At 41.7% G+C, this 22,305-nt stretch overlaps 1 protein-coding gene across 4 annotated transcripts in view; it reads right to left on the bottom strand.

The window, feature by feature from the left end:
- Nucleotides 1-2,148: 2,148 nt before the first annotated feature.
- Nucleotides 2,149-22,305, bottom strand: part of dync1i1a (dynein cytoplasmic 1 intermediate chain 1a) — a 70,111-nt gene continuing 49,954 nt past the window's right edge. For 2 of the 4 annotated variants that reach the window (XM_074686461.1, XM_074686463.1), the window contains exons 13-18: nucleotides 21,182-21,295; nucleotides 20,895-21,028; nucleotides 20,024-20,168; nucleotides 11,450-11,590; nucleotides 7,871-7,996; nucleotides 2,149-3,054 (exon numbers count right to left, since the gene is read on the bottom strand). In XM_074686461.1, the coding sequence (XP_074542562.1) occupies nucleotides 2,944-3,054; nucleotides 7,871-7,996; nucleotides 11,450-11,590; nucleotides 20,024-20,168; nucleotides 20,895-21,028; nucleotides 21,182-21,295 (771 nt within the window). In that variant the 3' untranslated portion in view covers nucleotides 2,149-2,943. The remainder of the gene's footprint in view (nucleotides 3,055-7,870; nucleotides 7,997-11,449; nucleotides 11,591-20,023; nucleotides 20,169-20,894; nucleotides 21,029-21,181; nucleotides 21,296-22,305) is intronic. The other 2 variants (XM_074686464.1, XM_074686465.1) reach the window with 1 other exon arrangement.

The raw sequence follows: 22,305 nt of genomic DNA, 5'->3' as shown, positions 1-22,305 counted from the left end.
TTAAAGTTATTTAACTTTATTTTTATTTTTCTTTAACTATATCATTTACTCAGTTACCTTTTTGAACGGGTGAATGAATGATATCCAAATCTACATTGAGTTGTCATGTTTCTTAGTGTCTTCCTTTAACTGCCTTCCAGCAGATTCGTATGTCATCAGAACTTCAACAAGAGATATTTTTGTTCGCATTGATGCCTCACTGAGGTGATCATTGATTATTTCCACAATATGACCAGGAACTTACTGGACTGTTTTAAATTAACACAAAGTACCTGAGCCCTAATGAGGAGGTCTACACTCCTATTTGCCTGTCTTGGAAGACACCTGGTGCTCCAGGCCCAGCGCGGCTCTGAATCTCTAGCCAGACTCTTCTCCTCCGTCGTGCCCAAATGGTGGAATGAATTACCTAACTCAATATGATCTACAGAGTCTCTTTCTACTTTTAGGAGATATCTGAAGACTCATCTGTTCAGGGAACACTTAGGCACTTAACCTGAGCCTTCTCCTCTTTGTCCTTGGGGAATGAGTCAAAAGGTCTCAGACCCAGCTCTTAGTCAATATTTAGCACTGGTCGTTGAAAGTTGTAAAACTATTTTTTTGCAGCTATTAATAATGGTTTGTCATGGCTACATAATTCTTCATGGGAAATGAATAAAAAAATCTTCTTGAACTTAAAGGATAAGTTCTGTTTATACGGCTTTTACATTGTTTATAGAATGAAGTCGAACAAAATTCTCACCCAGAGCTAGTAGGGAGCATAGACAGCGCCGCTCCTAAAACTGCATTAATCGTCCAAAAACTTGTGTTTGTCATCAATATTCCATCATGGTCTGCTCCAGGTTAGTCCTCTGCTGCAGTCTGTGTCACTCCAGACAGCGCTGTGTGGCTGTACTGATGTCTGAACTCACAAAGACTTTGTTTACGCTTGCCCCAGTACAGCCACACAGCGCTGTCTGTCTTTTTTCTTACACTGGTGTTTTAAAGAATCTAAGGCCTGAACCACACGAATATGGATAATTTTTTGATCGGATATCTTTGTCCTCGTTTAAAAAAAAATCTCACTCCACACCACAGAAATATCTCTGTCCTTACGAAGAGGCCAAACTGAAAACAATCGCCTCTGAAGCCTGCAATGCCATGCCCGGCCGATAAGTGGCAGGTTAGCAAAATGTGAAAACCATAGAAGAAGAACATTATGAGCATGCGCAGTCAAGCACAGCGACTTGTTGCTAGGCGCTTGACGTCATCGCGTCAACACCAGCTCCGTTTAACACCGCTACACGGATCCACTCAACCGGATATTTTTTTATTTCTTCACTTTTTTATCCGTTTTTAAAAATCTCCGTTTATGTGGGTGAAATGGCGTGTTCGTGTGGCTGAGAGGCTCAATTGGACAGAAAAATGTGCGTTTAGGAATATATCTATATATGTGTGGTTCAGGCCTAAGTTCAGCCTCGACTGAAAGCATAGCTCAATTGACACGTGTTGAAAATGTGGTTGCTATCCAATTTCAAACTGCTTTTTGGTTTCAGCAGGTCATAGTCTGCCTTGGTGTTCAGTGCGAGCAAATTTCATCCTGAAGACGAAGTAGGTGACTATGATAAATAAGGCTGCTGGGCTTCACACAACAAACAAACACCACAGCAGCAGAGGGAAACAAGTCTCATTTCTGAAGCAGTGAGGAAACCTTCAATGTAACTGAATCTCTTTTCTGGATGTATACACTGATATTAATCCCTGCTGTGACTTCGAGCTGTGACCTTAACTGCTGCCTGAATGTAAATGTACTGTTTTAGCTCCTGTCTCTGTAACGCCCTGCGCTCCAGCCTTCCCTCTGATTGGCCAGCCCAAGAAGGCTTGTCAGGGGGGCTGAGCTATGGGCAGACCTTTGTGTTTGAGGCCCGCCCCTCAATTAGTCACAAACCAGTTAGGAAATCTTGTGATGACTTCATCATTTTGGCAAATGTCATTAAGATCTAAAGATCTTGTGATATTTTTTTCTCTGAACAGGGCATTTTAGGCAGTTCGCAGACAAATTGAGGGACTTCTATGATGTTTGACACCAGTACACGTTTTAAATGCACAAGCAGCTTTATTACTTAATGTTTAAAATCTGGGAAAGCTTAATACCCCTCCTTTAATGTTTGCAGATGAGTAAGTATGTCAGGGTGGGTTAAGAGTAAAGACAAACTTCATGTGGGACAGTGGTTTCATTTTGAACACTGTGTGGAAGAAAAGCGCCACAACTGTTGATGAGCTCTCCTTTAATAGTAAACACAGCAGGTTTGACAGTGAGCACTCTGCAGTACAATATGTCTCTTGATAATTTTTACTGTTCATTTATGGTAAACAACCATTGCTCAATTCAAAACAACAAAATGCAAAGTGCCAAGCCTTGAGCCAGTTTTTGACACCCTCACACATCAACACGCACAGCAGCCACGTAGGAAAACATCACCGTTACAACCAACTCTCATGTTTATGCATCTGTAATACTTCAGGAATGTGTCGCATGCAGGCATGGTTATACAGAGAAAAGAAGCACAACATAAAGTGACCATGACAGTTTGTAAACAATATATGACTAGTCTATGGACCCTGCTTTAATTTCACAGTAGTGCAAAGCATCGTTACAGTACACAGAACTTTATAAGGCTATAAGACTGCCACTCTGTAGATACTGCAGGCTCACAGATCGCAAGCAACACATCATTTTGAGTCAATTAACAAATAAATAACATCAGACAGAAAGATCAACAGATTACCCGTTAACAGACAGTCAATGCAGAAATACAATAAAAGCTGGGCCATGTTTGACCCAACGTTAACTGCACATAAAAGTGAGGAAACCAAACCAAACGGAGTGATAGTCTCATGCTACAGTGACACCGATAACAGCACACCAGGCGTCTGATTCTCTCTGCTTTGGTTTGGATTCCTGCTCTATGAAGCCAGCTCCATAGGCCCCTCCTCCTCGCCGTCTGCGCGGTTTGCTCGGATCTCCATTAAGGTACGAGCGAAGCGCCCCCAGTCATCTGTGTGAGCCACTGACAGCTGTGAGGAACATCAGAAAAGAAACATGGCGTTATCAGGTGAATGTATGACATGGATTTGGATTTCTCTTACAGTTACTGTCTGTCACTGTTTAATTTTTCTTCAAGACTAGTTTATTTACTTTTTTCTGAAGCCAATTTTTAGTGATTTGAAGAAAAAAGAATCAGGTCAAAACTTTAGCTTCAAGTTATACTACTCTCATGTAAATCACAATCAAGAAATCAGTGTGGGATTTAAATGCTTATTTATGGAATGAATCACAACTCATACTATTAAATTCAAAATTATTACATCATTGGTCAAATACCCTAAATCTAAACCAAAATATTATGAGACAGAACAGCAAAATTAATCAAATAAAGTCTATATTAGAGCTTGTTAAATTAAAAAGTCAAGAATTTTAGGTTACACGCAAAATGTCTCAAAGATTCAATTTATCTTTTCATTATGCTTTTTTTCTCAACAGTAATGAATTACAGTATTATCACAAAACATATTTTTCTTATTTTCTTAGATCATAAGTAAAATAATGAAAAATTAAAACAAGATTTCATTGAAATATCAATATTTATATGATTCCTCAAAGATACCTTGAGGAGGATCTGTTTTAATTGGGCTGCTCTGCCACCTTCTGGCACGGAGTTTCATGCACACTGTCGTAAAGACGTGACTTTTAACCAGGCGCATGTTTGTTTTGGAACAAATTTCCTTTATTCAAGACAACTTTTACCTGCATACAACACAACCAGGTAAGGTATTTATCAGTAAAGTTATGTAGTGCTGTTGTTTGAAATGTGACAACAAGCAAACATTGTAAGCTTGTACAGTACGTCAGTAGCCAGCTATATGTAGCGCCACTAGCAGCCTGGTGCCACAACGTAAACAAAGGCTAACAAGACAACAAGCAAACTGTATGTTTGTACAGTAATTTACAGGGTTTATGCTGAAATACTGAGGTTAAATTCAATAACTTTTTAAGACTTTTTAAAAAACCTTTCAGAAGACCTTATCCTGACTTTGAGCTGTTGTCAGCAACCAATCTTTGAAAGTTTTAGTTTTAACATAAATGAGGTAAGCTGAGAAGGAATGAAGCTTGAAAGAATAAATGAAACTAAAGACGGGTTAATTGACATCCCCATTCCCACAACAAGTAACAGCAGTTATTTAAGGCCAACTTGAAGAAAAAAAACAAGAATTTTATTTTATCATTGTCAAAATTTGGGACATGTGCTTGAGATTGTGTTATTTCCTTTCTATCAGCATTACATACTGAGTTTGTTGTCACATTAGTCTACGGATATGTTGGGCTGCTAGCGCTAGGTACAGCCCGCGCCTCACAAAATTACAACTTAGCTTGCTGTCAGGTTTCAAACAGCAGCACTATGTAACTGTATTGATAAATACCTTATTTCATCGCAATGTATCCAGTTAAGAGGTGATTTGATCAAAGAAAATTTGTTCCAAAACAACTGAGATCAGGGAAAACTTTCTCTAAAATCTAAATCGTACGGATCCAAGATCCCAGATCGTCAAAAGTCTGAGACATTTTCTCAGGAGGCTTGAGAAACTTTTATGATCTAGAGTGAAATATTTTGAGATGCTAAAGCTTTTTCTAGATCCTCACGCTGGTCTGTGATGAGTGTGGCAAGCAGAATGATCGTCCAATCACCAGGTGTGGTTATTTTTGAAGGTTCAACCCCTGAAAACATTTTTCCAACCAGATGGACTATTTCTGTGGCGGTTATATGGAACTGTCTGTCTGGCGTGTCAGGTTAGTTTGAACAGTCCCAAGGAAAAAAATAAATATTCATCGATACATTTGGAGTTGTAGCTTGAATACTAATAAAATTTAATTCCACATAACATCACGATTAAGACTTTTTAATACTGTTTAAGGGCCTTGATTTTCCAACAACTGATTTATCAGCTTTTAATACTTTTTAAGACCCCGCGGACACCCTGATTTAGTAGCTGTCCATATGTAGCTCTACTCACAGCCCGGTGCTGTTGGAAATGTGTAATCCTTAATATGACCTGCCAGCACTCATTCACCAAGCAGAGGTAACGTAACCTCAGTCTTCACTTTATTGACAGACTCCTCACAGCCTCTTTAAGATGATCACTTTATGAAGCAGCCACTTTCTGCTTAGCAGGAAAGAAAGTACAGCTGATGGAGATAATGTTTGTTTTGCTGTTTTTTGGTTCTAAAAATGTAAATATTTATTTAATGATGAGAACTTGGAGTTGAAGGAAAATTGAAAAAGGCTTTTAGAGTAACTACTGTTCATCTTCTGGGGAAAATTAATTTGTGACTAAATGTCATTAAAATGTATTTGACACTACCGAACATGATATCATCTCACGTCCCAGGTTAACCAAACTCATTCACATTCATCCTCAGGGATGATGACCATCGTCTTTAAATTTCATAACAATCCATAGAAAATTTGCAGAAATATTTTGGACTTGCCACACAGCTAACAGAGCTAAACATGATCATGAGCTTATACCAACATTAAAGAGTTAATACAGGAAGTCACTGAGCGCTGTTCCTCTTTAAGTGTCGACCTTGAGTCGTTCTCTGTGGGAGTCTGAATGAGTGGGACAGAAGCCGCGGTCGCCACCCAAGCTGTCTGCAACCGCTTTGCACGGTCAGGCTGTAATTAAACAGGAACCAGGAGGAGGGAAGCAGCCATTTTGAACACCCCCTCCTCAAACCCCCCACAGAGCTGTGCTGGCCACAGCAGGGTGCTCAGCCAGAGGATCCTGTGTCTACGCTGCTCTGAGTGACGCAGAGTGAGCAGCTTTTCAATGAGAAGCAAGAGAAGCTCAAGTGTCAGAGAAACATGGTCAGATTTTGTATCTTGGTGCTTTTAAAGCAGCGGGTCCTTGAGATTTGCCTCTCAGAGCAGTGCTGAATCCCCTACCTCAAAACACTCCTGTTTTACTTTTAGATTTCTGGAGCAACTCTAATAACAGACGAGTTGAGCTGATAGATAACATAAAATGTGTTTGTAGCCGGTAAAATGACACTGAAACTAAAGCTTGTCTCGGCTTCCTGTAGCTGTTGAAGGGGCTTATTATTCACATGCTGTTCCTCCTTTTAGCAATGTGGGGGAAGTTCTCGAGAAGCAAACTACCACACACACATGTCCTCAGGGTCGTAAAACCTTCAACCTCGCTCACTTTTATTGATGACTCTTCTTTACCATCAACCCTGCACAGAGGCCACCAGCTCAGCCAAGCCTCCCTCCAACCAACCACAAGACAAAAAGATGCTAAAATTAGCCGCGCGGCTAGGCTAACGTGCCCTCACATGGGGATCCTAACCAGAGCCTTCTGAGCATGAGAGAACATACGAGGAGCAGGCAGGGTGGTTCGCCGCTTTGTGGTGACGGCAGAGTCATGTGGAGGATATTTTGCAGCGACGTGAGGAGGGAGGGGCAAAAATCAAACACATACATTCATGGAGATGCTGACAGTTGGGTAAACATACAGAGCTGAAAGACCTGAAATGATCGGTTGTGGTGAATGTGGAGGTTTTACTGTGAAGGAAATACACTTCTTTATGGAACATGTCTTCACCAAAGTCAGCTGAGAAAAAAAAAATCATAAAACATTAAAGAGGAAGCATCCATATGTCCTGACACCATGATTCAGTGTCAGCTACATACATTCACCCTCTTTGAGAAATTTAATTATGACTGATCAGGGAACACCTGCTTTCTGCACTGAAATCTTTTAATCTACTGTTGTATGACTCAATAAGAGGAGTGAAAAAAATCCTGGTCATTGTTGTTCACTCATACTTTGGCACCACTGGAGTAATTACATCTTGATTGTCTAAAAACGAAACCCACAAGAAGCCCCAGCTGCAGGGCTCACAGCACTCACAGAGGATCCAGCATTGATGCACTCACCAGTTCTTTTTAATTAAACCACATCAAGCTGCCAAATATTAACATGATACAAGGTAATATTAATGAAAATGTCAAAGTTATTACTCTTTAATGAGGAAAACAATACCTGGACGGCTGAAGCTGAAGGCAAGTTAGATTCAAGACTTTTTTAAGACATTTTAAATTAAACTTAAGACCAACTTCACAATGAAAACAAATGGAAAAAAACACCACATCAATTACACAGGGTAAGGTACAACTAATAAAGTCCCAGCTGCAACCACATCAGTGTTAGTTGGTTCCACTACCGTGATTATGTGATGTTACCATGAGACTCACTTGGTAAATTACTTTAAAAAAAATGAATGTTGGCATTTATTTTGAGATTTGGGACTATATACAATCTTGCTGATACGTGTTAACCTATTTTTAAGATTTTTAAAGATTAATTTAAGACATTTTGAGGCCATTTAAGGTCTTGTTTTTAGGTTCATGTATTCAATTCCTTTTAAGACTAATAAAGGATCTGCTAAACCCTGATTGCCTGGAAAGGCAAGTGTTCACTCTGCCTGTATTTTAGAGCAGTGGTCCCCAACCCCCGGGCCGTGGACTGGTACCGGTCCGTGGGTCAATTGGTGCCAGGCCGCACATAAAAAATACTCAGCTTACATTATTTCAGTTTAATATATCATATGATTCTGAATGATGTTTTATTTAGAAAAATGACTGGATTCTCTCTGCCATACCTGCCTATGACTCATTCTTGACGCCAAACCCCCCCAAGCTAGCAAAATGGACAAAAACAAACATCAAAAAAGGTAAAGGCAAAAAAGGTTGGGGACCGCTGTTTAAGAGTACCAAAATATAGTGAGTGTAGAGTTTTATTAGAGCATAATAATTTGTGTTTTAATCTCTACCTCTCCAGTATCGTAGATCCAGACTCGGCCTTCTGAGTCGCCCACCGCCACCTCCTTCCCTCCTGATGACCAGCGGACTCTGTTGAGCGCTGAGGCTCCTTCAATGGTCACACTGGCTGTTGGCACCTGGAGGAAAAAAAATTGAAGATGCTTTTCATATAAATCACAAACACATCATATGACTGGAAACCTAACAACCAGTTTAAAATCCAAACCTCCTCCCATTTCCAACCTAAACATTCTTCATTAAAATTAATACTACTCATCATGTCCTTTAAATTCATGTTTCTTGTAATTCATCATCTCTAATTACACTGAAAGCTCTTGTGGTTTGTATTAGAAACAACATTCATCATATTAGTCCAACTGTAAAAGCAGACCTTCCTCCTGACACTGCTGAAGTTGGTAAACGTAGCTGTCACATTAATAACTTCTCATTATAAAGTGGACTCACACCACGCCTCCGCTGTAGCACAACTTGATCCATGTTTGCTGCTGTGGCTAAAGCTCTCTTTAGTAACCAGCAGTGCTGGTGTTGAACCTTTTAAAAACCTAAAACCATCTGCAGTGTTTCCATAAACTGTTCCTGACAAGTGGCGGGCGAGTCTGACACATGTCACCAGTGGAGACAGAGGCCTTGGCATCATGTCGCCTCACACACCGAGCTGCTGTGTATTTAAAGCAGCGCTAACCACAGACTGACTGCCATTAGCCTGCTAGCTTCCCCCGCTCCGCCCCACTGGATCTGAACTGAGCGCTTTAGATTGGCTGTGTATGCGTGTGTGCGTGTGTGTGCGCGTACTGGAAATGAGAACCAGGCTGCACTGCTCCGTTAGTGTCGTTATGACTGTGTGTTTTTAATATGACAGCAACAATGGAAGTCTGTTGCTATTAGCCTTCGTGTGTATGAGTGAATGTGTGTTGCATGTGTTTGGTACATCCGTTTGTGTGTGTGTGTGTGTTTCTGTCAGAGCAAATGTTCCTCATAAAGCACATTGTTAGTCCAGTTAGGCCGTCGATAATGAACTCTTCCTCTGTCGCTGAAAAGGCTGCTGTTGAGGGAATCATGGGAAACTGGTCATCTGTGCTGCAGAGGGAGGAGGCTGCTGATGGGATCGACGGCGAGGGAGAAAGATGTGGTTAAAGCGAGATGACGCGAAGAGACACGATGACTGAGATGAAACTCAGAAGTCAGGGAGATGAAATGTGAATTCTATGAGGACAGGCCTGGGAGAAAATGAGAGAAGAAGACGAGTGAAAGAGCATTATGGGAAAAAGAGAAGAGCATCTGACGCGGACTGATATTAAGGTTGAAGGCACTGAGCGTGTTGTCTCCATGGAAACCAAGTGAGCAGGAGAATGAAGGATCCTTTTATCCATACTTTTACCTGAGTGATCAAAGGTTTGAAACCCACAATCAAAGTTGTAAAAAAAGTATGATGTTCAGAACCAGACTCTAGACTGCATCTTTTTTTTCCTTCCTCTGAAGAAAAAGTCACAGTCTTAGTAAAATAATACTTTGCAAACCAAAACAACAGAGAGCTCTGAAGTTTGAACTCATGAAACTTCAGACTGTGGTGTTAGAGAGCTTAAGACTGTTTGTTAGATTTATTTTAAACCTTTCAGCAAAACCAGACAAGCTCTTTCCACCTGTTCCCTGTCATTATGTAAAGCTAAGCTAAGCTAACTCTCCTGAAGGTAATCTTTTTTTTACCTCTGCAATCAGATGAAAGCTAACATACAGTGTGTTTACATGTAGTCAGTAACCCTTTCATATTCGGAATACTAGCAATAACGCGGTTGCGCAAGGGCCACATAAACACCAATAACCCCTTTCAAAAACGCATAACATTGACCTTAACCGGAATAATGACTGCATGTAAACGTAGCCATAGATTGGTGCATTGGCTGCACAAACAATGGACGACATGATGACTCCTCAAAAGTGAAGCCAAAATATTTAAAGTTCTCCCTGATGACTGGCTGGTTTATGCCTAACAAACCTCAGTTTGTCAACAGTTACTGATTGTCCGGATCATGTTGATTTTATGGGAAGTTGTAATTTCTTAACAGAGGCTGACGTATTGATTGACAGCTGTTAAGAAACGCAGCACCTGAGATTTCCTCGTCGAAGGTAAAGGAAAGAGGGAGAAATATCAACACTAACACACAAGTCATTGAACTTTTCACGACTGAGTTTCTGTTCAAAACCAAAACCAAAACTTTTTTGCCGTGAAGAGTATCAACCTGAGGAGTCTTCGATGTTGTATTACTGAGTAAAATGTGCACTTTGATTAGCTGTGGGATCATGACATCAATCCCAAAACTCCACCAGTAGAATCACTTGGCTCCAAATTATGTCAACAGTAAAATGTGCTGTTTTCCCCTGCAGTGAAATATTTGACCTCATTATTTACAGGAGCAGGAGATGTAGGTGTGTCATCCACTGTGAATGCAGCCTGTGGTGGGAACCATCTTTCTATCAAGCCTGCAGCAAGATAGCTAATATTGATTGATAGTTATATTTACAGTGAAAGCCAGGGTCATCTTTTACAGGAATAATCCAGCTCAATCATCTTCTATGGGCCTTTATATATGTGTCAGTGTCTGTGTCTGCCTCAACCCCCTCCTTAGTCCGTACGATGATGTTTTGGTTGTATCATGTTGTTTCTGGGAGGAGAGTAAGCGAGGTTACACCAGCTAGTCACAAGTGACTGTGTATTGATCGTGAGTGGAACAATCTAATCAGAGCAGCTATGTTAGTGGGCGTAGTGTGCCAAACGCCAAACATATAAAGCTTTTTCCTAAGTCAGGTGCATGGCTCTCAAGTCTCTCACATAGAAACACAATGGTACAGGTTGGTGCTGGGCTAGGGAGTGTGTTTACGTAGTCACAGGTGGAGGCAATGGGTGTGTGCTGGTGCTGGCACTGAGCCATGGAGGAGGAGCCCAGTTCGAATGTTGTGTTCACTAACGAGTAACAAAAAATCCCGTAGTGTATAGTGTATTTTATGCCCTTACATTTCATTAGATATTTCTGACCACATGTGTTGATAAAATATAGATTCATCTCCCCTCAGTGGCCTTAGCTGCCCCCTTCCTGAGAATGAATCTCTCCCCACAGCACTGAGAAATGTTCTCACTGGGTTATTTTATTTTCATCATGAGCTCTGGACTGTGGACTGAGGTCTCCTGCACATGTGTGCTCTTCACTGATGGGACGGTGTGGGAGGCAGATGAGAGGAGGTGGCGGGGTCCTGAGGCCGCCTGAACGTTGGACAGAGGTTGCAGGAATGTTAGCGGGACGTCTGGGTGGGGAGATGTCACCAAGCGTGATTTAGAGCAAGAACTGCGGGAAACGCCCACGGGGGAATCTTGCACTTTGTGTGCATGTTTGTGTTGCTGTATGGAGGGATGTGGAGGGGCTGGCGGTGGGAGGGAAAAGTCTCGGGTGTTTGGTTGTGCGGTTCAGGGCCAAGACCCAACAACAGGCCCTGAGGACAGCACACATGCACGTCAACGCACAAAAAGATGACACAGAAACACGCCCACTGTGACCTATTTTCAGGCACGCACATACCTCTGTGTCGTTGTTGAGGTTCCACAGGTCTAAGCGGCCCATACCATCCACGGCAGCGAAGATCGCTGGATGCACAGGCGACCACATGACGTCATACACATAGTCTGCGTTGTCCTCGAATGAGTACAGAGGCTTGTTGTGCTGACAGAGAAAAAAGAAGAGATCCATCACTAAGAAAAACTGCAGAAGAAAAGACAGAGTTGGGGATTAGAGCAGATGAGGGTCTAGAGATTGGAAGAAAAGAGAGAAAGAGAGGGAAGGAAGGAAGGAATGGAGAGAGGGAGTGAGCAGGCTTCAGACAGAGCGGCGCTGCCTCAGCCTTGGGGCCTGTCTGGGTGCAGAGCCTAATTAAAAAGCCTCGCACATTCACACAGAGCCATAAAACCGCTGGGAGAGATGAAAGGGAGGGCCCCTGCACAAGGTGTACTGTAACCTCAACACAACAGCTGTCTGAGAGACAGAGACACAGAGAGGGATGGGAAGAGATGGAGACGGGAGGAGGAGGAGGAGGGGTGGACAATGGATGAAGAGGAAGTGGCGCTGGAAACAGAATGTGCCCATTTTTGAAGATTTCTGGACCCTGGAGTATAAAACATAATCTAACTGAGTATTTTATTTTAAATTATTTTTTTTATGAGCAGGTGTAGAAAATACCTTAAAAGTAAAATTTTTAAATGTTTCACACTTAAAAATAAATTTGCGACTGCTCTATCTATTTTGGCTCAGCTGAATCAGATGAGCAGCCTCCGATGTTTTCAAATGAAGCCGTTCAGGAGATAACAAATATTGCAGTTCAGCGAGCGTCCATGTGAGGCTCCAACAGCCAAACCTTGTTTGAGCCGGTATCAAACTGTACATTTTTTAAACAAAATTTGCGAATAAAGAATTGTAACAACCAAGGGGCAACATCCGATTTAGGAAAATGAAGCCAATGAGGAAGTGCTGAAAGTTGCTGTTCATTAAGAATCCACATGAGGCTGGCAGCAGGAACCACGTACACTCCGAGACCCCCCAAAACCCCAGACTTTTACGGCATGAATAAGCATATTTACAGCCTGGGTCAAAAAACAGCTTGGGTCTGAATCACTGATTTCGCTACTGGCAATTTTTTCTTAACTCAGCAGTTTAGAAGATATTAAGATCATCTGATTGTCTAACCAGTGACACAGCTCAGCTCATGTGACTGATGGGCGCCCTGTAGCTGTTTGAAAGGAAACTCAAATCTGGCGTCACATCCAATATGGCCGTGTCCGCCGATGGGCTTCATTTCCGGGTATCAGGAACAGATGGGTGATGTCACGGAGACTACGTCCATGTTTCATACAGTTTATGGTAACTACTGTCAAAAGACAGAATTGTTATAAAACTCGAGTTTCATTGTCGAGTTTAGCTAAACATGAGTTTAAGGCATTTTCAACAGAACACCAGTCATCTTCTGTAGGGATGTACGATATTATCGGCACAATATCGGTATCGGCTGATAAAAGCTTAAAAACACGTTAATCGGTATCGGCAGATATGAAAATTTCTGCCGATATGCACAGCCGATAAGGTGCTATTCAGTTAGGATTATTATTATTTTCCATCTGAAAAATAAGCTCCTTAAATAAAATGTAGCACTTCATTTATTTGCACTGCAGAACTCTGTGTCTGTCACCAGGTTGTTACAGTAGCTCTAAAATAATCAAATGCAACTTGTTTATGTTTAAAAATGCATTGTACATTTAAAGTTCATGTGATCTTAAGAAATTATTTTTCTGTATTTCAATACTGAGTGTCTTAAGTTTGAAAAAATAATACATTTCTTATTTATGGTAAAATCAAATGTTTTTTGTCTTGTTTTATGTGTGTTTCTTAAACAAATAAGACCGTCACAATAAGAGTAACATATAAATTCCAGTACAGGATAGACTTAGCTTTCTTTACAGTGAAAAAAACAAACAAACTTGTGATTATCGGTATCGGTATCGGCCAAAAGGGGTTTCAATATATCGGCATATCAGATATCGGCAAAAATCCAATATCGTGCATCGCTAATCTTCTGTACCGAAATGTGGATGTTACTGAATCTGACTCTTTTTTTTTTTAACAATCTGTTTACAAAAGCATCTTTGGCATTTTTCCATTCTCTTCCTGATTAAAGACCAAAACATGACTAAAAACAAGTTATATCAGAGATATCGGAGCTTACATAGGTTGTTAAAGTTACTGACATCTCAGTCCTGGAAAACAACCTTGACAGTAGGTTAAAAAAGTAATGCAGCTTTTGGTTTTAGGTGAAGGACTGAAGTTATGGGAGAAAACATGATCTGTAAAAGCCTGGCAAAGGAACAAAACTTATTCACACACTGTCAGATAAATGCAGCCTGTGCTCCCACAGACACCATGATTGTATGTGTGTGCATGGCATGTTGTGTGGATCTCCTGCACGGCACACAGCGTACAGAGAAGGTGAGAGTTCACTGACTCGTTTTGCTGCATCTGGAGGCTAAAGGCTGCTGCAATTAAAGACGGGGGATGAACGGAAGAAGTGTGGGAAAATTGTTTAATAAAATATGAGTGTGTGTGTGTGTGTGTGTGTGTGTGTGTGTGTGTGTGTGTGTGTGTGTGTGTGTGTGTGTGTGTGTGTGTGTGTTTCAGAGCTGCTGTGAGGATTCCACAGGCTTACAAACTGCATTCCTGACAGGTAGAGTGGGAGGGGAGGAGGAGAGGAGACAGGTTGGCTGGAGCAGCAAATAAAGGAATGCAGTCCTCTCTTTCTCTCTCTTCTACCTTCTCTCATTCCTTCTCTTTCTCTCCATCACCTTTACTCTCACACCACGGTTGTTTTGAGGGCTGTGAGACCTGCAGACAGATAGCGAGGCACACATACACACACAAACACAAACAGTCAAACCAATTTCAAGCCTCGATTGAACCTGTTTTCCAGCCTGCGGGTGACAGCAGAGGTCGTTTAACTCCATCTCACAGGTTCAGCGTTCGATCAGCTGAGTGATTCCTGTTTATCCTCCCTTGCTCTCCCTCCTTCTCGTCCTCTTCTTGCTTCCATCCTGTTTCATAACTCTAACACTCATTCTCCAGCTTTTGAGTTTTCCTAAAAAACGTCATATTTTTGTGTTAATCTGACCTCCTAGACAACAATCTGAAGCAATATGAGACTCTGCTTTATGGAATAAATTCTTGATGTATTTCAGACGAAAGGAACAAACCCTGCCTTTGTCTACCCACTTTTTAAAATGCAAAGTATTGTTTTACTGTAGTCTGTCCATAATCTACCCGTCCTAAATAAGGTAATTTTGGTGAATAATCTGCAGCAACAAGTCTTAAAAGTAATCTTAAAATGAGGCTTAATCCTTGTGGCGCCACGTGTAGAGAAACTGCTTGTCATTATCTGTCCTGTGCTGAGGTGCTGGTTTGAACTGGTGAGGCGTCACTTTAAAACAGGTAACATCACAGGAGAGCATCACTTCATTCAGCTAAAGCAGATTGGAAATAAAAGTATATCAGAAGTACATTTACCCCTTTCATATCATTTAGAAATTCACTGATGAATAAAGCAATATTTTCATCTAAATTATAAACAAATCCTCCTCATCATTTTTATATATGTGGCTATTTGAACTCCTCATAGCTCATCTTTTTACAGTTTCTGAGGGAGTTCTTGGTAGAAAACACCCAGCAGACCGAAAAAAAGGCCTGACAAATAAAGTTTATCTGCAGGGGACTCATAATTCAATCCCTTGGTATTCAAAAAGAAACGAGTAAGTGTATGTAAATATAACTGTAAGTAAAAGATATATGATCAGACGGAGCACAAAGACAACAACACTCAAGAAACAAAAGACCCTGACCCATTTGACACATCCTACTTTATCTTAAAAATATTGGCATTGTATATCATTTCATGTCTGGAATAGTTTAGGATTTATATAAAGTGCAACCACACATTCTTCTCTGTGACATGCAATGAATATAACTACATGTATCAAATTGGGCCCATAGTATGATCCTCATTTGTGGTGAGCTCTAGGATACTCTTTTATTTTAGGTGATATCACACAGTTACAGAGTGCCCCCCCAGTGGGCAAGAAAGGCCGTATATTTCTACATGCTAATAGGGAATTAACAGACTCTGCTACCAACTGTTTGACTAAGCTGTTGTTAAAGTAGAAAGACATAGGAGACATCTAGAAGTATTCTATCCAAGACAAACTTTTGAGAAGAAAATTGTGGATTACTGCTTTTGGATGCTCTGCTCTCTGTAGAAGGGGATCAAAATAATGGCAACCATTACTTTAAGGCAAACCGAAGTAAACAATAAGTATTTTAGCTTGAAAAGGTTCATACTGTCTTCTTAGTTTTATACTGTTTGAAAGGGTTCTTTTTGAAAGACAGAGAGGTTTGTTTACCTGTTTTACTAGTTTCAACCCTCTTCCGGGGTCTTCGTCAGAAGCGTCACATGATGGTGAAGTGTCGTGTCATGGGCTGCTTTTATGGATTTACCAGTCATGCCCTACTGACTGGCACCTTCTCCAGGACCGCGCCCCAGGTGTGGGATAGGGTGTAAACAGCCACAGCCACACTACCATACATCAGGGGGGTCACAGAACGCATACAGAGGACCATGAGGAAACACAACATCAACACGCCAGTCAAACCACACACCAAACTCAGACAACTCATCGTCAGACCCAAGGACACCATTCACCAGGACAAAAAATGTGACGTCATATACCAAATCCCATGCCTATCATGCAATAAAACATACGTGGGGGAGACAGGGGGACCATTCAGTACACGTAAGAAGGAGCATCAAAAGGAGTGTGAGAAGGAGACAGCCAACAGACAAACAAGAACAATAAAAGAACAGGCACTCCAGGAAAATCTTAAATCAGCCGTATCAGACCACTGCAAAAGAGAAAACCACATCATGAACTGGGACAATGCCAGGGTCATCCGTGCTGAAAGTAACAAATTCCATAGGTGGATCAGAGAAGCCATCGAGATAAGGAAGCGCGCATCAACATCTATGAACCGGGACGACGGAGCGTACACCCTATCCCACACCTGGGACGCGGTCCTGGAGAAAGTGCCAGTCAGTAGGGGGCGCAAGCTTCCCTGCTGACTGGTAAATCCATAAAAGCAGCCTATGACACGTCACTTCACCATCACGTGATGCTTCTGACGAATACCCCGGAAGAGGGTTGAAACTAGTAAAGCAGGTAAACAAACCTCTCTGTCTTTCAAAAAGAACCCTTTCAAACAGAATAAGTATTTTAATTAATGTGTGTTCAGTCAGCTTATCTTTTCATGGTACTCCTTTGGACATGGTAACTAACAACTCTAGCTGTAGCTTGTTGACATCATCAAGAAACTAGCTAACAGTAGCAAGGTGAATAAATTTGTATCACCCATTTTTGCTCTGATGACGGAGAATTTCTTACCCTTTACCTCTCAAACAGCAACATTATGACACAGCTGGGATTGAAAATATACTCAGGTATTTGAATCTTCAGAGACCTTCACCCTGGAGCTTGCCCACATACATGTAAACATCCCGGCCCTGAAGTTCTGGAAAGATTTCATTTGACTAGTGTACTTATTGCCTCTCAGGCTTAATGCAAGTCATGTGACTAATACCTGTGAATAATGAAATCCAAATTTTACCTTTACAGACTTTTTGATCTGAGGAAATGTCAAATGAATCCATATAAATTCATTAAAGGGATAGTTCAGTTTTATTGAAGTGGGGTTGTATGAGCTCCATGTGACCACTAAGGACATTAGACATAGTGGAAAGTTGTCTCCTCTGCTTCAGTAAGACACAAACTTTAATCGATGGTGACGAGGAAATAGGAGCTAACAGGGAGAGACTGTACCAAATTCAAAGGCTATTTTCTCTGCCTACAAGAACTAAAATCAAAAAGTAATACCACAGTTTAAGAGTACGCTACATAAAATATTTTTAAGTGCATCAAGTCTTCTGAAATATAAACATTTATCCAGACCTAACTAACTGGTCATGTATCCTTCCGCACAGCGCTAGTGCGCTCCGTCCCCCCTCCTTCTTTCAGCTGTAGGGAATGTAAACAAGCTATGCTTTGGGCGCCGGTTGTAGCCTCGTGTAAGTTTGATCAAGTATCGTAATTCTTTTGTTTGTACTCTAAGGATTGTGAGGCAGCGTAGGAAATTCAAAATGAGTGACTATGACAGCGACGATGAAGTTCCATTCACTTTGGAACCAAAAGGATACCTGTATGAACCGGAGCACACAGAGCTGCTACAGATGGAGTCTGAAAGGAATACAGAGGAAACATCCGCGGACACTGGACATCAAGATGCTGAGTGTTACTGCTGCCACGACTGTTGTTGTTGTTGTTGTTGTTGTTGCTGTTACAGGACACTCCAGAATTCAGAAGAGCAGGGAGAGTGTCTGTAACCAAGCTCCACTCGTGACAGCAGTAACACTCAGCATCTTGATGTCCAGTGTCCGTGGATGTTACTCTGTATTCCTTTCAGTCAGAATCTCACATTAAACCTCTCAGCTCTTGAACTTGGATGGAGATCCAAACCATCTCCAACTATTTTATTTCCCCTGGTTGTTCCACCTCTGTCACAAACACACTCCTAGCTTCATGGTTTCATGGCAGATTTAAAAACAAAGCTCTGAAACTACACAAACATTGTCTTTGAATAGAGAATTCTAATTGGTTGATTCATACTGATCATAAAAGCACAACTTAGTCGTTAACTAAAAATCCAGATGTAATCTGGTCTAATCTATAAACAGTCATCTGAGCTGGCTGTGATGGCCCAAAATAAGTCCCAGTTGACTGATTACTCTTCATCTATTCACCAAACAGATCTTTGATTTTGGATGAAGGGCATGAGATTATTGAAGTCACTCAATTGTAGAATCACTCTATCACAAAGTTCTAACTCTCTGACTTCAAATGTTTTTTTTACCAACCACAATATTTGCACCGCTGAGTACAAAAACAGCAGACTTCTGTACGACAACTTTTGACCATGCAAGTGTGTGGTGTGGTTGCCTGAGTGTGGAGTGAATTCACAGGGAGTGTGTGTGTGTGTGTGTGTGTGTGTGTGTGTGTGTGTGTGTGTGTGTGTGTGTGTGTGTGTGAGAGAGAGAAACAGTTGCGTTGGAGGCAAACCTCAAGGGAACTTAAAGTAAGCAAATGCAGCTTGCTTAAGGTACACACGAGGTGTGAATTCACACACACATCCAAACACACTCAGGTATCCTGCATGCCCACACACAAATATGGGTTGAGTAAGAGACAGACACATTCCTGCGGTGCCCCTCAAAGGAAAAGGGAATTCCCAAATCCTGAAAAATAACATGCTTGTCTGATGAAAGTCCACAGAAATGTGTTTTAATACGTGTCACGGGAGTCCTCACACAAGACTTAGGGACTAGCTGCATGCACACACGAGCTAAAAGTCATCAGACTGTTTTACAGCCTGTAGCAGCCAAGCATGAACTCTGTAACCAGATCCTGAATAAATCTCAAGTATTATGCAATATGCATTATGTATTTTCCTCATATTGAAAAGGTCTCTGTTTGATTTCTGGCTGTGTTTGCTTTTCAACACCTTGCTCATGTTGAGTTCTCTGTCCTCAAACTTCAGCATCACCTCCTTTTATTTGAACAGACTGTACTGCTGCTTCTGCAAAATGCAATCCGTTACACCTCATCACCATTTTCATCTTCTATTTCAACTCTACTCAAGGAATCTCACAAATATCTTATAATCCTGTTTTATCTGACGTTGGTACCTCAGTATAAATTCACCGCACCGCCCTGCAAAAGTTGCTTTTAATGAATAAGCCAACTTTTCTTTTCTCCAACGCCCACAAAGGCAGAAAAAGCCTCTGTTTGCTTTTTCACCGCCACTGAAATGCTGCCAAATGGAATTCATCACATCGGTTTGAAAGGAGAACAAAAGCCTGGAGTGGACGAGGTCACTTTAAAACCAGCGAGGAGGAGGAGGAGGGCTCGCCTTCAGAGTGTGTCTGAGTGAGTGAGTGAGGCGAACGTAGTGGGATGCGTGTGGTTTAAGACTTGATGAAGAGCTGCCATTACAAGGAGTTGATCTGATTGAACTCTTTCTGTTTCCCAATCACCGTATCTCCACCTCGTCACTGATTGTTCTTTGTTTTTGATTTTTAGGTAAAGGGCAGTCATTCCCTGAGCTTTGACTGACAGGTGACATCCAGCTGTCTTTAGCATTATTACCTGTATCTCTGTACATGATTAGTACATGTTAGGAGTGGTAGCACACAGTAAACCTGTCAGCTAAGTGTGTCCCTTTGCCACTCCATCACTTTACCCCACACCTAGCAACACAACTGCATCCCTGCCCCTCCTCTCTCCCTCTCACATTCACACACACACAGAAACACAAGTATGAGAAAAGAAACCAAATTCCCAAGACGTTCATCTACAGCGCTCACTTGCTGCCGGCTCTCTCGCACTCATTTTCTCTCTTTCTCCAATCCCTGAAGGTCCACAATCAGCCCCCCACACACCTCCTCCCTCCTTAAATCTATACCTTGGTGCTCCAGAGTTTGACAGTCCAGTCGAAGGAGGAGGTGATGAAGAGGTGGGAAAAGTCCACAGTGCCCACGGCGCTATGGCAGCTGATGCCGGTCACAGGTCCCTGGTGGCCCTCGAACATCTCACAGATACCGGCCTTACTGTGGGGGCGAGACATGGGTGGGACACACATATCAGCTGGACACTCTTTCAGTCATCTAAACGTGTTTAAATACAAAGCAGCCAAGTGGTTTGCACCTTACCGGGGATGCCAAAAGTAAATTTACAGCACAGCAAGGGAGCCTTGTTTAAAAGTGAAACAATCAACTCGGCAAATTGAGAGGAAATAATCAACCTAATTTTTAAAACAACTTGAATTCTGAGAAGCGCTACTTATTTTGAAGGCATAGGTAAAATAAAACCTGCCTGACTAAATATGAATATTTTGCAGATTTTGCACAACTTTAGAATCAAGTGGGGATGGGTGCTGAACTAGGTCCTTTTATAGGTACTTGCAGAATTCTGTAGTACCGAGTACCTATTTACATTAAATCAAATGGTTCTATGTTCAGGTCCCTAAATGCATCCTTGTGATTGTGAGGGAATGAAAGAGTAGGCGATTTTCCATGCTGGATATGAACACAACATTGCGAGTCTATATATTGAGAAATAAATATGGTAAAGATTTTATTATCAAAAAAAATGTTTATTACCACATAAATACAAACAAAAGTACTGAAAATTGGACTGTTCAGTACTGATACCATCTCCCAGGTACTGGGCATCAGTACTGTAGTGCTTCAAATGTGAAAGTCATCCCTAACCACGAGTGATCAATCACAGTATTCTCTGTAGTGTTTTGTTTACATGTACATGAGTCCACTTACCTGCCGTGTCTGGATGCTGTGTACACTGTGCCTTCCTCACTGCCCACCACATAGTTGTTAACGTCTCCAGTGGGGAAAGCCATGCCCGTCACCGCCACCGGTTTGGATTTATTGTACACCAGCTCCATGGTTTCCTAAACACACATTCACACACACGCACACAAAGTGAAGCTTTAATGTGAGCTATTGTACATTTGTTGTCCCAGAGATACGGACACTTTGTACCAACATGTCGACACCAGTGTGTGTCAGGTGTAAAGTGCTGTTTGTGATGAGTGTGTTTGTACCTGTGGCTGTGAAAGCATGTCCAGACTCCAGGAGCACATCCTGCCATCTGTGGACACAGTGATCAGGTTGTTGGCGTTCTGGGTGCCGACCACGTTCACACAGTACACTGGATGCTACACACGCAAAGAGACAAAGCCATGAGTGGATGAGATCAGTGGAGATATTAACTTTCATAAGTCTACAAATTACAAAGCTTAAAGTTTTCTTTGCACATTTGTCATCTTCTCTCCATCATGAACACAGAGCTGTGACAGCAGAAACTTCCATTATTCAGCATTCTTTTATAGAAATGAGCTGTTAACATGGTCTGGGGACTTTATTGAAATTTTGCCCTTAAAACATGACATCATGGGATCCTTTATGTACCACCAGCTCGCAGACGGCTCGCAGAGCAGCATGTAGTCGTACATGCACTGCTGTGCAAACCCACAGCAGTGTGTAAAGCATTATGTCACTACTGGGTAGTAATTGATTTGTGTATCCGCCAGCACAAAGAATCTATTCAGTAATCAGCAGCATGCTCGCTGGCTGGCTGGGGAGGATGAGAACGACGGCTTCATTATTAGAGTTTAAACTTGCAGCATGGATGGCATGTAGACGTGTGTGAGTGTGTGTGTGTGTGTGTGTGTGTGTGTGTGTGTGTGTGTGTGTGTGTGTGTGTGTGTGTGTGTGTGTCTGCTGTGGCCCCCTGGTCTGAGGATATTACTGAGTACAGTACATCAGTAAGTAATTACTGGAGGGTGTGTGAGCTCACTGATGTGTCTGAACAGAGCTGTCCAGGATCTGAGCGCACAGGTCAAGAGCGTGTGTGTCCTAAAGCTGCTTGTCATGCATTGTTGGAATAACATTTTAACATCAATATGAAAAATGTGTGAATAGTTTTTCCACAAGCACAGCAAAGATGAATTTAACCAAAAGCTATTTTCTTGTAGTAACACAACTTTTTGTTTGTCATTACAGTTTTTCTCAGTTGTTTACACATAAATTCTGGTATAGAGTGACCATAGCATGTAACCCCTGCACCAATAACCCCCTGAACCAATTCTGCTAAAGCACAATTTCTGCTTCACACTTAAACTGCAGGTCTGAAACACGCTGTTTTCAAAACATTACACACAGTTCT

Source organism: Halichoeres trimaculatus, unplaced genomic scaffold, assembly GCF_033239565.1.
Source record: "Halichoeres trimaculatus isolate MK-OKI-2021-1 unplaced genomic scaffold, fHalTri1.1 fHalTri1_scaffold_14, whole genome shotgun sequence".
Classification (NCBI taxonomy): Eukaryota; Metazoa; Chordata; class Actinopteri; order Labriformes; family Labridae; genus Halichoeres; species Halichoeres trimaculatus.
This window is presented reverse-complemented; position numbering and strand designations above follow the sequence as displayed.